The sequence below is a fragment of the Lates calcarifer genome, linkage group LG18 (assembly GCF_001640805.2).
Source record: "Lates calcarifer isolate ASB-BC8 linkage group LG18, TLL_Latcal_v3, whole genome shotgun sequence".
NCBI classification, from domain to species: domain Eukaryota; kingdom Metazoa; phylum Chordata; class Actinopteri; family Centropomidae; genus Lates; species Lates calcarifer.
In genome coordinates this window covers 4,650,974-4,663,808 of record NC_066850.1, presented here as the reverse complement: position 1 = coordinate 4,663,808, position 12,835 = coordinate 4,650,974, and the positions used below count along the sequence as shown (strand labels likewise).

At 39.6% G+C, this 12,835-nt stretch overlaps 2 protein-coding genes across 2 annotated transcripts; both read left to right on the top strand.

The window, feature by feature from the left end:
* The first annotated feature begins 146 nt into the window (after positions 1 to 146).
* On the top strand, positions 147 to 6,627 carry LOC108899811 (sodium-coupled monocarboxylate transporter 1). Its single transcript, XM_018700470.2, has 17 exons — positions 147 to 854; positions 1,424 to 1,543; positions 2,053 to 2,118; positions 2,234 to 2,285; positions 2,408 to 2,475; positions 2,575 to 2,613; positions 2,751 to 2,866; positions 3,361 to 3,501; positions 3,675 to 3,804; positions 3,896 to 3,984; positions 4,115 to 4,224; positions 4,330 to 4,397; positions 4,501 to 4,587; positions 4,825 to 5,042; positions 5,479 to 5,582; positions 5,653 to 5,741; positions 5,821 to 6,627. Exons 1-17 carry the CDS (start codon positions 621 to 623, stop codon positions 5,938 to 5,940), a joined length of 1,851 nt encoding a protein of 616 aa, XP_018555986.1. The 5' UTR covers positions 147 to 620; the 3' UTR covers positions 5,941 to 6,627.
* A 69-nt stretch (positions 6,628 to 6,696) lies between these two features.
* Positions 6,697 to 12,746, top strand: LOC108899790 (sodium-coupled monocarboxylate transporter 1). Its single transcript, XM_018700440.2, has 16 exons — positions 6,697 to 7,044; positions 7,442 to 7,561; positions 7,928 to 7,993; positions 8,109 to 8,160; positions 8,278 to 8,345; positions 8,411 to 8,451; positions 8,580 to 8,720; positions 8,996 to 9,125; positions 9,321 to 9,409; positions 9,600 to 9,709; positions 9,807 to 9,874; positions 9,994 to 10,080; positions 10,358 to 10,575; positions 10,935 to 11,038; positions 11,134 to 11,222; positions 11,308 to 12,746. Exons 1-16 carry the CDS (start codon positions 6,706 to 6,708, stop codon positions 11,425 to 11,427), a joined length of 1,842 nt encoding a protein of 613 aa, XP_018555956.1. The 5' UTR covers positions 6,697 to 6,705; the 3' UTR covers positions 11,428 to 12,746.
* The last annotated feature ends 89 nt before the right edge of the window (positions 12,747 to 12,835 follow it).

The window sequence follows — 12,835 nt, the reverse complement described above, 5'->3', positions numbered from 1 at the left end:
GTGCATGTTGATATTGGTAATTAGTTCATTAGTTACACCTGTGCTTATCCTGCTAAAACAAGGTCAAACTGTCTTTGATTTTACCTACTTACCTACTTATTTATACTTACTTACTTATTCAACCCTTTTAAAGATTTTTGTGAAAAGAAAATTAATTGGCAACTATTTTTGGAATTGACTAATTGTTTCAGTCATTTTTCTGGCAAAAAAACAAATGCAATTTGTTCATTCCAGTTTCACAAATTCAGATTCACTATATCATATTTGATAGTATTTGATAGTATATTATTTGTGTGTGTGTGTGTGTGTGTGTGTGTGTGTGTGTGTGTGAAGAACTGATGATAGCTTTTATCCTGTGGTCAGGTGACCAATTCATTTTCCTGGCCTATTGACTTCACATGTACCTGCCTGGAATGCTCTCTCTCTCTCTCTCTCTCTCACACACACACACACACACACACATAAAAGTCTGTTGTCCTGCTTTTAGCTCAGTGTTGAGTGAGGAGGTGATGTGCCAGGACCTCCATTTATCCACAGAGTACTGGTCTGTGTCTGAGTGCAGAACACATGGGACAGTTTGAATAACTCTCTGAACCGTTTTATTTCTAACTTCCACCAAAATGTCAGGGGACTCTCCAGTAACAAGCTCATTTGCGGTAGCAGACTATGTGGTCTTCGCTCTCATGCTGGTGGTGTCAGCTGCTGTCGGGGTCTACTACGCCTGGGCGGACAGGGGCCAGAGAAGCTCCGGGGACTTCCTAATGGGGGGCCGCAGACTGACGGCCCTGCCTGTCTCCTTGTCCCTGACCGCCAGCTTCATGTCAGCCATCACGGTGCTGTCAAATCCAGCCGAGGTAAGATCACATCACATTCCCCGCGGACAAATGCAAAAAAATCATTTTGTGTCTGGTTCAACTGAAAGGAAAACTTTTTTGGTAATTGTAGTTTCCCTGACTTTTCAAGTGAATCACAGACATAATGGTAGAGACAATTAAAATATAAATTTATGAGCTGTATGCCTGTGCAATTATGGCAGGGCTCATAGGTACATGTCTAAATGATTGAATTAATTCACAGAAAACATAATTTTAAAGATGTTTAAAGATAACAAAATACAAAAACATAAATAAAGCTGTTTTTTTTACTCTGAACTGAGCCGACAACAACTGACTGAAATCAGATACCAGCTCAGCAAACTGAGATCACTTTAATCAGACAATAAATCTTTATATGAAATCCAACAAGACATGCTCACTGAACACAAACAAAGGGTGATTTCATTCCCTTACTTTATGGTGGATAGATAAATCTGAGCTACTTCATTGGCTTTGTGGTGTGTGCTTACCACTCCAAACCTTTGTGTTGTAATTCAGATACTAGATCATAGAAAACCTTAATAATGCATATCATCCCTGATCCTTAGGTGTACCGCTATGGAGCCAGTATTGGATTTTATGGTCTCTCCTATATAATAACCATAGTGGTCACATCTGAGATCTTTCTCCCAGTCTTTTACAGACTCGCTGTCACCAGCACATATGAGGTGAGTGTGGTTTTCAGATCAGGAGTTATGTGTTAAGTAATTTCACAGTCCTCATGTTATTTTGTGTCATGGTTTCTGATGTTTTGCAATGCAATGGTTGTATTCTATTTTTACTCTATTCAAACAGGCATGAAATATGTAAAATGCTTTGTTTGCCTGTACAATACTAGAGAAACCAACTCAGATATTAAACTGCTGTTGTCTTACTGTGCAAATAAAGGTTGTTAAAAGTGATACTGAAACACTAAAGAGCACGTCCTTGTTGTAGTCTCAGGTAGATATGACTTTACTCAAAAAGTATGTTGAAACTGAGTTAGGAAAAGATACGGTGAGATGAGTTTGGGGAGGACTGGTCAGAGCTGCTCTCCAGCATAAATTAATTCTTGAAGCAAGTCCAGATGTCAGTTTGAGATGATAGATTGGGAATGATACAGTAACTTTTTGAATTCTCGTGCCTAAAAACTGTCCTGAACTGTTTCTTTTCTGTCTGCGTCACGTCTCTGCTAAAGTATCTGGAGCTGCGTTTCAACAGAGCCACCCGTCTGCTGGGGACTGTGCTCTTCATTGTGCAGACAGTGAGTAAGAAGCCAGTCAACACATAATGTTAAGGTTTTAACTTTTGTGGGTCAAACCACAAATCTGACACCTAGGAGTCTTTTATTGTTGGAATTATATCTCTCTTTGTTACAGATCCTCTACACTGGAATTGTCATTTATGCCCCAGCTCTAGCTTTAAACCAAGGTATGTTGGTTTCAGTCCACAGCAGTCAGGTTAACCATCACATACCTCCATGAGGGCACTTGAGGCTGCTTGGTTTTGCTCAATTGAGTGACCACTGTCTGAAAGCCTCTTTCTCTCTGTAGTAACTGGTATGGATCTGTGGGGTGCAGTCATCTCCACAGGTGTGGTGTGTACCTTTTACTGCACAATGGTATGTGTGAGTGTTTCACCCCAGAATTTTAACTCTTTGAATTCTTGGATTATAATGTACAGTCAACACAACACCTGTTTGTGGTTTATATTGTTACAGGGCGGTCTGAAGGCAGTGGTGTGGACTGATGTGATTCAGGTAGGCTTCTGGATGACAAAATAACATAATTTGGTTGGTAAATACCAACATTTCTGGCTTGTGATTTAGAATAATACATTAGATTAAGATGATATAAAAACAGATAACCCTAAAAAGATGTAAATTTCCCCCTCCAGCTTGGTGTCATGCTTGCAGGCTTCCTGTCTGTCATCGTCAGGTCTGTGGTCTTACAAGGTGGAGTCTTCCCCATCATTTCAGATTCAGAGCAAGGAGGGAGGCTCAATTTTTGGGAGTGAGTATGATGAAGTAATCAGGTAAATATTTATGCTCAGGTGGTTGATTACTGGTAAATATATTACTCAGACATAAAGTCCAGAGTTTGTTCTTGATAGCTGCTAAGAAAAAATGGAAGTTACAACAGTCTCAAAGTTACAGTGTATGCTGTTAACTTGTTCTGGTACACAATTTGCCTGTAGTGAGTTGTGTTGAAACTACATATCATAGCTCTTACTATTCACTCACTTCTATGTACACTTTACGAGCCATTTAAGGGCAGTTTCCTGTTCATAAACTTTGAAAATGTTTGCTGTACAAGTTGGCATGGGCCTCTTAAATGTACCATTAGTTTTGGTCTCTGTGAGGCTAGGTCATTTTATCTGAGGAGGCAGCCTTCAGGTTCTTTGAAGAAACACATCTTTATATAGGATCCAGTCCTTGATCTAGGACACTGCATGCTGCATAACTTTCAACTGAAATTCAAACTGGACTCTTTTTCTCTTTCTCTAGTTTTGACACAAACCCTCTGAGAAGACACACTTTCTGGACCGTGACCATTGGTGGGGCATTTGTTTGGGTCAGTATCTATGGCATCAACCAGGCCCAGGTTCAGAGATACATCTCCTGCAAGAGCATCGGTCATGCCAGAGCGTGAGTGTGTCTTGTTTTACTGGGGGATACATTTACCAGGACACATTATGGAGTGTAACTATTCTTTGTACTCTTAAAGGAAATCTCTCAGTAACAGTTTTACAGTTTAGTAACCTAAACCTAAAAGCATTTTCCTATATTATTTGCCTATATGTATTTCTTCCCATATTCAGATCTCTGTACATCAACCTGTTAGGGTTGTGGTCCATCTTGTTGTGCTCAGTGTTTGCAGGAATGTGCCTCTACTCAGTCTATAAGAACTGTGATCCATGGACTGCTGGTCTGGTCTCCGCTCCTGATCAGGTATGATGGAGACAGACATATGTATAGATGCATTGAGAGACTCCAATTCTCTTGTTGATGTATGCAATCCACTGTCACTCCTCCTCTGCAGCTGATGCCATATTTGGTGATGGACATCTTAGGAAACTATCCTGGCCTTCCTGGACTATTTGTTGCAGCAGCATATAGTGGATCTCTAAGGTTAGAACAGGATTTAATATCTAAGTTATTTCACTCAGCAGATCCAGCACACACAACTGAAAAAGTTGTATTTTTGTATGTGTATATATTGACTGAATTATGTGTGACTTTGGTGTCATTTCAACCCCAGCACAGTGTCTTCCAGCATCAATGCACTGGCTGCAGTCACAGTGGAGGACCTGATCAAACCGTACACCAACATGTCTGAGAAACACCTGTCCTGGATCTCTAAAGGACTGAGTGAGTGGATTGTCCATGTATACAGTATTTCATCTGGACAAATTGTCTGTTGAACGCTAATACATTTGGGTGGTAATTACAGACTGAACTCTCTGCTGTTTGCAGGTTTTGCATATGGAGCTTTATGCATTGGAATGGCTGGACTGGCTTCACTCATGGGAGGGATCTTGCAGGTAAAGAGGAGATCTGTTTGTTTTATAGTGCTTCATAGTCTTCATAGGATGATTATTATTATTATTATTATAGGAATCAGCCACCACATGCTTCTTTATACAGGCAGCCGTCAGTATATTCGGGGTCATTGGAGGTCCTTTACTTGGCCTGTTCACATTGGGTATCCTTTGTCCATTTGCCAATTCCAAAGTAAGTCTGTTCTCTTATATCTGGATATTAATCCAGCTTTGTAAATCAATTTAACTTATAATAATGTACCCTCTAAAACTTAACATTTACCGACTAATATTCATCTTAAATTACCAGGTATCTTTCTAAATCACATACCATAGTATTTGCTCATTTACCACCCCTTTTGCATACCATTAATACCTGATCCTCTAAAAAGCAGATTTTAGCATTCTCTGTGATCAAAATGTCTTCAAGGGAGCTTTGTCAGGTCTCCTGTCAGGGCTGGTCGTGTCCCTGTGGGTGGGTATCGGAGCTCAGATATACCCTCCCCCTCCTGAGATGACCCTACCCCTGCCACTGACCACTGATGGCTGTAACTTCACCACTGCAAACAGCATCAACTGGACCTCCACGGCTCTGCCAGTGCAACCTAACTATATCACCACAGCCCCAGTACACAACCTTAACAGCAGGTAAGCGTGTAACTAGCTGTAACTGATTATTTATTTGATATTATTTGCCATAGTATCCCCAGTTGAGGTACAGGTAATGCCTTCCTGTAAGTTTGCAGAATGGTAGCATAAGAACACTGTGAAATCTAAGTAGAGATTATATGTTTGTACTGAGTTTAAGGAACATATAAACAACTGTGTCCATGTAGATGAACATTGGAAATCAGCTTTTCAGCTCATGGACTCTTGGACTAGATATTTACTATCATACTATTACAAATATCCCATTACTCTGCAACCTGTAATAAACCTGTCTTGTTTATCTAAATCTCTGCTGGAAAGTCCAATTATACACAACATTCATAAAGAGAAATCTATAAATGTTTTGTCTGTACGTGCAAGAGTTCACTCCCTGTACACTATCTTCTCAACATGTACCATTTTCTCCCATCACCAGGCCTGTGCTGGCAGATAACTGGTACTCTCTGTCCTACCTTTACTTCAGCCCCATTGGAACCATAATAGCTATCAGTGTGGGGCTGATAGTCAGCCTGTTCACAGGTGAGTAATATTTTTTCAAGTTGTTTCAAAGCGTTTTTGTTCTCTTACATACTACATACGTACATTTCAGGAGGCTGGGGGCTGAAGGTGGAATCAAGGCTTACACTGATGAAAGAAGACACTACCCTTTATTACCTTAACAAGTTTTTCAGAGACAGAGTAAGTGCAGTCAAACAATATCAAATGCTACTGACCACTAATAGCTGCTGACTTCTGCTTTGTGCTCTTCCCTCTTAAGGTCATGAGACGGACAGGAAAGCTCGACCTGACAAAGGACAGAGAGAAGAAATTTGGCAACACAAATCCTGCTTTCTGTGATGTTGAGCTGGACTTAACAAAAAGCCGCATTCCCACATGAAATGCAACTTATATTTGTGGTTTACAGTAATTCTTGATGAAATCTTTTGTGTGGTCTAATGGAAGAAATGCCAATGAAGTGAGTTGGATTACAGAAAAAAATGTGTGCGTGACTTTCAATAATGCTTTAGATTTTAATTTGTGCTGGGAACTGTATACAGCAACAAGACCCTATAGGCTCAATTCAGCTGGCCAGCTGGAACCATTCTTTGAGGGGTTTGCATGTTCTCTCATTTCTGTGTGATTTCCCTCCCACAGTCCAAAGACATGCAGGTCAGGTTTCCCTAAACAGCCAATACGAATGTGAGTGTGAAAGTTTCACTGTAAAGGCTAAATGAATGGATGTTTTTTTGTTCTCCATCACATTATAGGCCATTCAAGGTAACGCAGACATGTGTTAGCTATTCACTGAAATACAGTATATTTAACTAAATTATATAACACACAGTCACAGGTCAAGAGGATACACATTAACTTTGAAAAAATATTGATCCTGGCCTTCGTGCCAGCTGCTATAACAGTCCGTTGATACTATGTCATAAAGTGTGTCCAACGTTGGATTTCTTTTTCTTTCTTAAATGACTAAACATACTGTCACATTCCTGATAGTTATTACCTAATGTGTGTGTGTGTGGAGTATCTGCAAATCAGTGCCTACTCGTGGCATGCTCACTTTGTGTTCCTGGCTAGAATGGTAAGAAAAACAACACACACAGTAGATAAAAGGTTTGTTTATCTTCCTGCAGTTCAGTCACATCAGTAGGCGATGCACAGAGATCTCCATTTATTCACAGAGGACTGTCTGAGTGCAAACAGTGTGAATAACTCTCTGAACAATTATATTTCTAGTTTTGGTGTGACTTCTACTAAAATGTCAGGAGGCTCTCCGGCAGCTGGCTCCTTAATGGTAGCAGATTATGTGGTGTTTGCTCTCATGCTGTTGGTGTCCGCTGCTGTCGGGGTCTACTACGCCTGGGTCAGCAGAGGCAGAGGAAACTCCAAGGACTTCTTAACTGGGTCTCGCAAACTGACAGCCTTGCCTGTCTCCATGTCCTTGACTGCCAGCTTCATGTCATCCACCACACTGCTGGCCAACCCAGCTGAGGTAAGGTGGCAATGGATGCTCACTGCATTTTTGTTTTTATTGGTTAAGGTGTCACTGCAGTTTTATATATTCTTGCAAAATGAAAAGAGACTGAAACAACAAACTTCTTTTGAAGGAAAAACAAAATCATTTTTTTAGCTTTGCGTTTATTTATTTTGGACAGGTGACCCACCAAAATTCTAGGAGAAATTCAAGGATATGTTTCAGTTTCATAAAATCACAGACTTTGAAATTTTAGCATTCAAAGTAATGGCAAATGAAAGTTAGAACAGTATTTTACCTTTCCATACTGGTGTTGGACCTGCAGTGAAACAAACCTAATTGTGACTGCATGTTAATGCTTATTTTTTTAATTTCATGGAAAGCTTAACTAATTGAAATGATCTGTGGTTTGTAGGTGTACCGCTACGGAGCCATCTTTCTATTGTTCGGTGTCTCCTATGTATTGGCGATGGTGGTCACATCTGAGCTCTTTCTCCCATTCTTCTATAGACTGTCTCTCACCAGCACTTACGAGGCGAGTGTGTAAAATATTTTGTGTACTATCTAACTGTTGTTCAATAAACTGAGGTGCATTTGGCTTCTGTGGCTTATACTGTATGCTCGTGGGTAGGTTAATCAACAGCAGTGCATCATATTTTGTGAAACAGATGTAATGATGTAAAAAGTACAGTGTTTAAATTTGAACAGAGGTATAGTCAAATTTGTACTTATGTACAGTTAAATGTTGTATTGCTCAATGGTTTTGATTAAAGACCAAAGATTTAACACAATATCCTGGTCTGAAATCAAATGGTATGTAAATAAATGTGGTTTATTTACACATAGCAATGATTAATAATGACAGTGTACAATATCTGTTTGTGTCCTGTTTCTCTTATAGTATCTGGAGCTGCGTTTCAACAGAGCAACCCGTCTGCTGGGAACTGTGGTATTCATGATTCAGGCAGTGAGTGAGAAGCCAGTAAACACATAATGACAGGGGTTTAACCTCTGCAGGTAAAACCACAGTCTTTCATCCGAGGTCTCTTTATGTTGGTATTATTTATATCTCTCTGCCACAGATCCTCTACACTGGAATCATCATTTATGGCCCAGCTCTGGCTTTACAGCAAGGTATGTTTTCAGTCTACAGCAGTGAGTCAGGTTTACACATCAAATTTGTAAAATTAACTTAAAGGTGGTTGGTTTTGTGTCAGTGTGTGACTGCTGTGTGATACTGTCTCTCTCCAGTTATTGATATGGATCTGTGGGGTGGCATCATTTCAACAGGCGCTGTCTGCATTCTGTACTGTACATTGGTAAATAAATAAATAACTCAGTTGAGTTCTGTTGTAATCATATTACAACATCCTCATTTAAATAGGCAGAGAACACCTCTGATCGGCTGATATTGGATTTGGATATGTGGATTTGAATAAATAAACTGTGATGGTGATGTTATTTTGTGGGACTGGCATGGTTTGAACAACTTTACTTCTTTTTTTTTTTTTTTTTACTGAATTGAAAATCATCCTCTTATTGTGTTTCACCAGCTTTGACATAAACCCTTTGAGGAGACACACTTTTTGGACCATGATTACTGGAGGGACCTTTGGTTGGGTTGCAATCTACGGGGTCCACCAAGCCCAGGTCCAGAGATATGTCTCCTGCAAAAGCATCACTCATGCCAGAATGTGAGTTGAGCAGAAGTTCAGTTTTTTAATACTTTCAAGGGGTGCCACCTTTGATAAATTCCAGTGTTCACATGGTGGCTTTTCATATTTATACATGTAGAGGGTGAGCACCTTGAGTAGTGAGCTGATGGTTTTAATCTTGACCATTTGTCCACTCCTGGAGGCCATGTAATAGTGGAATATAATTGTTTTACATCTATAATTGCAAGTGGGACATATATATTATGTAAATTCATCTTATGAATACTATCTGTTGTGTTTCTTTCTTTTTCCAGAGCTCTATACATCAACCTGGTAGGTCTGTGTTCCTTCCTGCTGTGCTCAGTGTTTGCAGGAATGTGCCTCTACTCAATCTATAAGGACTGTGACCCATGGACCGCTGGACATGTCTCTGCTCCTGATGAGGTACGATAGGATCGTCAGTGCAACAAAACTCACTCAAAACACACACACACCAGTGTACATGTGAGGAAAGAAAGTAAAAACTTAGTAACAATGGACATAAAGAAGTAGCTAGGGTATCATACTTTCTTTTTATGTACCTTATTGTGTGAGTTTCCAAGAACTCCTTCTCATGTCTGTTAATACCTGTCTCTACAGTTGATGCCGTATTTGGTGGTGGACATCTTTACAGGTTATCCTGGCCTTAAAGGACTATTTTTTGCAGCAGTATATAGTGGCTCTCTAAGGTTTGTTCACTTTCATTTACAGTCTTTTGATAACATATATCATGTATTTAAAATAATTGTTATGATCACCACTCTACATCAACTAATCATACATGTTCAGTACTTTAACAAAGCAGTGGCCATTAAGAATCTGTATAAATACAATGGCTCTTTTCTGTTTTTTATGATTTTGGTCTCATTTCAACCCCAGCACAGTGTCTTCAAGCATTAATGCACTAGCAGCAGTGACACTAGAGGATCTGATCAAGCCATACACTAACATGTCGGAGAAACACCTGACCTGGGTGTCCAAAGGACTGAGTACGTGGACTGTTTATGTTTACAATATATGCTGTATGTCAGCTAAATGATTTGTCGAGGATTAAAATCTCAGTATTTGACATAATGTCGTTTGCAGGTTTCTTTTATGGAGTTGTATGCATTACTATGGCTGGACTAGCCTCGCTCATGGGAGGGATGATGCAGGTAGATCTGTGGATCTGTTAATAAGCATCACAGTCTCTGGACAAACAAAAACATACATTATGTATTTATTAGTAATTGTTACATGAGGCAAAAGTATAGATGTGTGTCTTTTTGAGTAGGCAGGTGCTGTCATCAGTGGTATCACTCTAGGTCCTTTACTTGGCCTATTCACACTGGGTATCCTCTGTCCATTTGCCAATTCCAAAGTAAGTCCAACCTAATTTAACTATTGGTTTTTCAAGCATGATTGTATCAATTTACATATGTTAATATCAAAGCCATTTCTACATGGACTCTCTACATTACAATTAAATAGGTAACAAAAACCCCCACAACTGTCATCAGATCACTAAAGCCTTAAAAAGGATCAGTTAAAACTTCATTTACAATTTGTAAATCCTGCATGTCCGTGTAACAGTTTGTCTCTCAATCAATCAGTTTGTTTGCTTTTTTGAGTTTGATGATATTCCTGATTTCCTATAGGGAGGTTTGTCAGGTCTAGTGACTGGGTTAGTGGCGGCCTTAGCTTTCTGCCTTGCATCCCTGATATCCCCTCCCATTCCTGAGATGACCCGACCTCTGCCAATGACCACTGAGGGCTGTAACTTCGCCACTGGTGACAGCCTCAACTGGACCTCCACGGCTCTGCCGACAGAACCAAGCACCATCACCACTGCCCCCATACAGAACAGTGATGGCATGTAAGAATGCAACTAGCTGTGATGAATCAATGAGTAATTATTGTGAGAACAATTCCCAGAAGAAATAAGGGCAATAATTACCTAGAGGAATACAAATTTAGATCCTAAAAGGCAGCATCATGGGACATTATGACATCTAAGTCAGTAAGTAATGGATGACAGCAACGTCAGTTGGTCAGTCAAACTCTTATCTAACAATATTTGTTACACACATATACATTTGTTTGTTTGTTTTTTAACCTAGTATATGTAAAGCTATTCAAGAACAGAATACTTTTAAATGGAAATGTATATTCTAGAATTCATTGCTGTTAATATACCACAGCAACCGAACATGTACTATTTTCTCCCATCACTAGACATCTGCTGACAGACAAATGGCAGTCTCCTTCCTATCTTTACCTCAGTGTCATTGGAACTGCAACTGCTTTCATTGTGGGATTGATGGTCAGCCTCTTTACAGGTAAACAAATGAGTTCTGTTGGCGGGTTTGGAAATTAGATCCCGTGGTCCCACCGGTTTGTAATGACCATTTTATGTTCACAATGAACATGTCAGGAGGCTGGAAGGAGAGAGTGGACTTGAGGCTTACGTTAATGAGAGAAGACACAACTATCTATCACATATTCAAGTTCTTCAAAGGCAAAGTAAGTGCTGCAGCAGACAAACAATATCAAAAGCTATAGACTGACAACAGCTGCTGACTTCTAGTATGTTCCCTTCCTCCCCCAGGTCATGAGACGAACAGAGGAGTTTGACCTGACAAAGAACAGAGAGGAGAAATCTGGCAACACAAATCCTGCTTTCTATGACACTGAAATGGATTCAACAATAAGTAGTATTCCCAAATGAAATGGAACACATTTTCTAGATTCAATTCTTACAATTTTGGTATTTGTCACATCACAATTGTCAGTCATCTTATAGTCTAATACAAAAAAAATAGCAAAGGATTCAAAGTACTTTTTTCTTTTCTATAAACTAGGATATCACTGTTTAAAAAAGTATATTTGTAGAATATTTATGTTTTATTTTTATTTAATATAACCTGAAATATTAAACACGAGTTATAGCTCTGACATTGTAATATCTTAATTCAGGTGGTTTAAGAATGTGTTCCTCTGTGTTTCCTATTTCCTCAAATGAGTTAACACAGTTATATTCTAGATAATAAGTATCTAATATGTTTGTGTGTGTGAAGTTCTGGGACTAGGAGAACAGTGCCTACTCTTGGCTTGTTCATTGTGACAAAATGTTCTGTGGAAGGACTGTCAGTAATCTCAAGTTTTGTTCTGACTTTCACCAAAATGCCACACGTCTCTGCGGTAGCTAGCTTTGTGGTGTTTGCTCTCATACTGGTGGTGACTGTTGGCACTGGGGTCTACTACACCTGGGTGAACAGGGGTCAGAGAAGCTCCAGGGACTCTCTAACAGGGGGCCACAGTCTGACAACTCTGCCTGTCTCCCTGTCCCTGACTGACAGCTACTTGTCAGCCGTTGTAGTGCTAACCAACCCAGCTGAGGTAACAGCACACAGACCCTTCATGCACGAGTCCAAAAAACATCTCTTCCTGATCATTGATTTTTTTTAAACCGGTTGTTAGCCCTAAGTTTTTCCATGGTTACAGGAGCAAACTAATGAAAATGGTTCATCACAATAGGTTGGGTATAATCACATGTTGGATTCTGTTGCTCAAATACTTAAATGGACTGAATCTCATCATTTGAACTGATGTACAAAAACACCTGTTATGCCCAGTTTGTTTGAGAGCATAATGAGGAAGGGGGGTCTACACAATAGCAGCTCAATTAAACAAGGTTAACTCAATAGAATCAAAACCAAACTAAACCTGTCTTCCAGAAGAGAGATAGAGAGCACACCAGCTTGAACTCACAGAGCTTTTAAAAACCCCAAGCAGGTGAAACCAATCCCTTAATGAGGTGGGAGGGGTCAGGCAATCAGGGGGGAGCATAGAAAGGTCAAAACAGGTAATGCTCTAAGGGTTATGGCTGTCTCACACCCTGACTTCCATTTATACTGTATTTTTTCAATTTTACCTCTCAGCCAAGTATCTGGAGCTGTGATTCTGCTTGTCATTGTTCTGACAGTCAACACACACTTGCAATGTTTTCTTTCAGTCTACGTTTTCCTATTTTAATGGAAGAAATATATATATTAAATGCATTTATGGTATAATTTCATACAAGCTAAGGAAAAATAAACTGGTGTTCTAGTATTTGTTGTGACAGAGGATATCAC

Coding starts and splice junctions, on each gene's coding strand:
- LOC108899811 (XM_018700470.2), top strand. CDS start 621: ATGTCAGGGGACTCTCCAGTAACAAGCTCATTTGCGGTAGCAGACTAT. Junction 2,476..2,574: donor GTACCTTTTACTGCACAATG/GTATGTGTGAGT, acceptor ATATTGTTACAG/GGCGGTCTGAAGGCAGTGGT. Junction 4,398..4,500: donor TCATGGGAGGGATCTTGCAG/GTAAAGAGGAGA, acceptor TTCTTTATACAG/GCAGCCGTCAGTATATTCGG.
- LOC108899790 (XM_018700440.2), top strand. CDS start 6,706: ATGCACAGAGATCTCCATTTATTCACAGAGGACTGTCTGAGTGCAAAC. Junction 8,346..8,410: donor GCATTCTGTACTGTACATTG/GTAAATAAATAA, acceptor TCATTTAAATAG/GCAGAGAACACCTCTGATCG. Junction 9,410..9,599: donor GTATATAGTGGCTCTCTAAG/GTTTGTTCACTT, acceptor TTTCAACCCCAG/CACAGTGTCTTCAAGCATTA.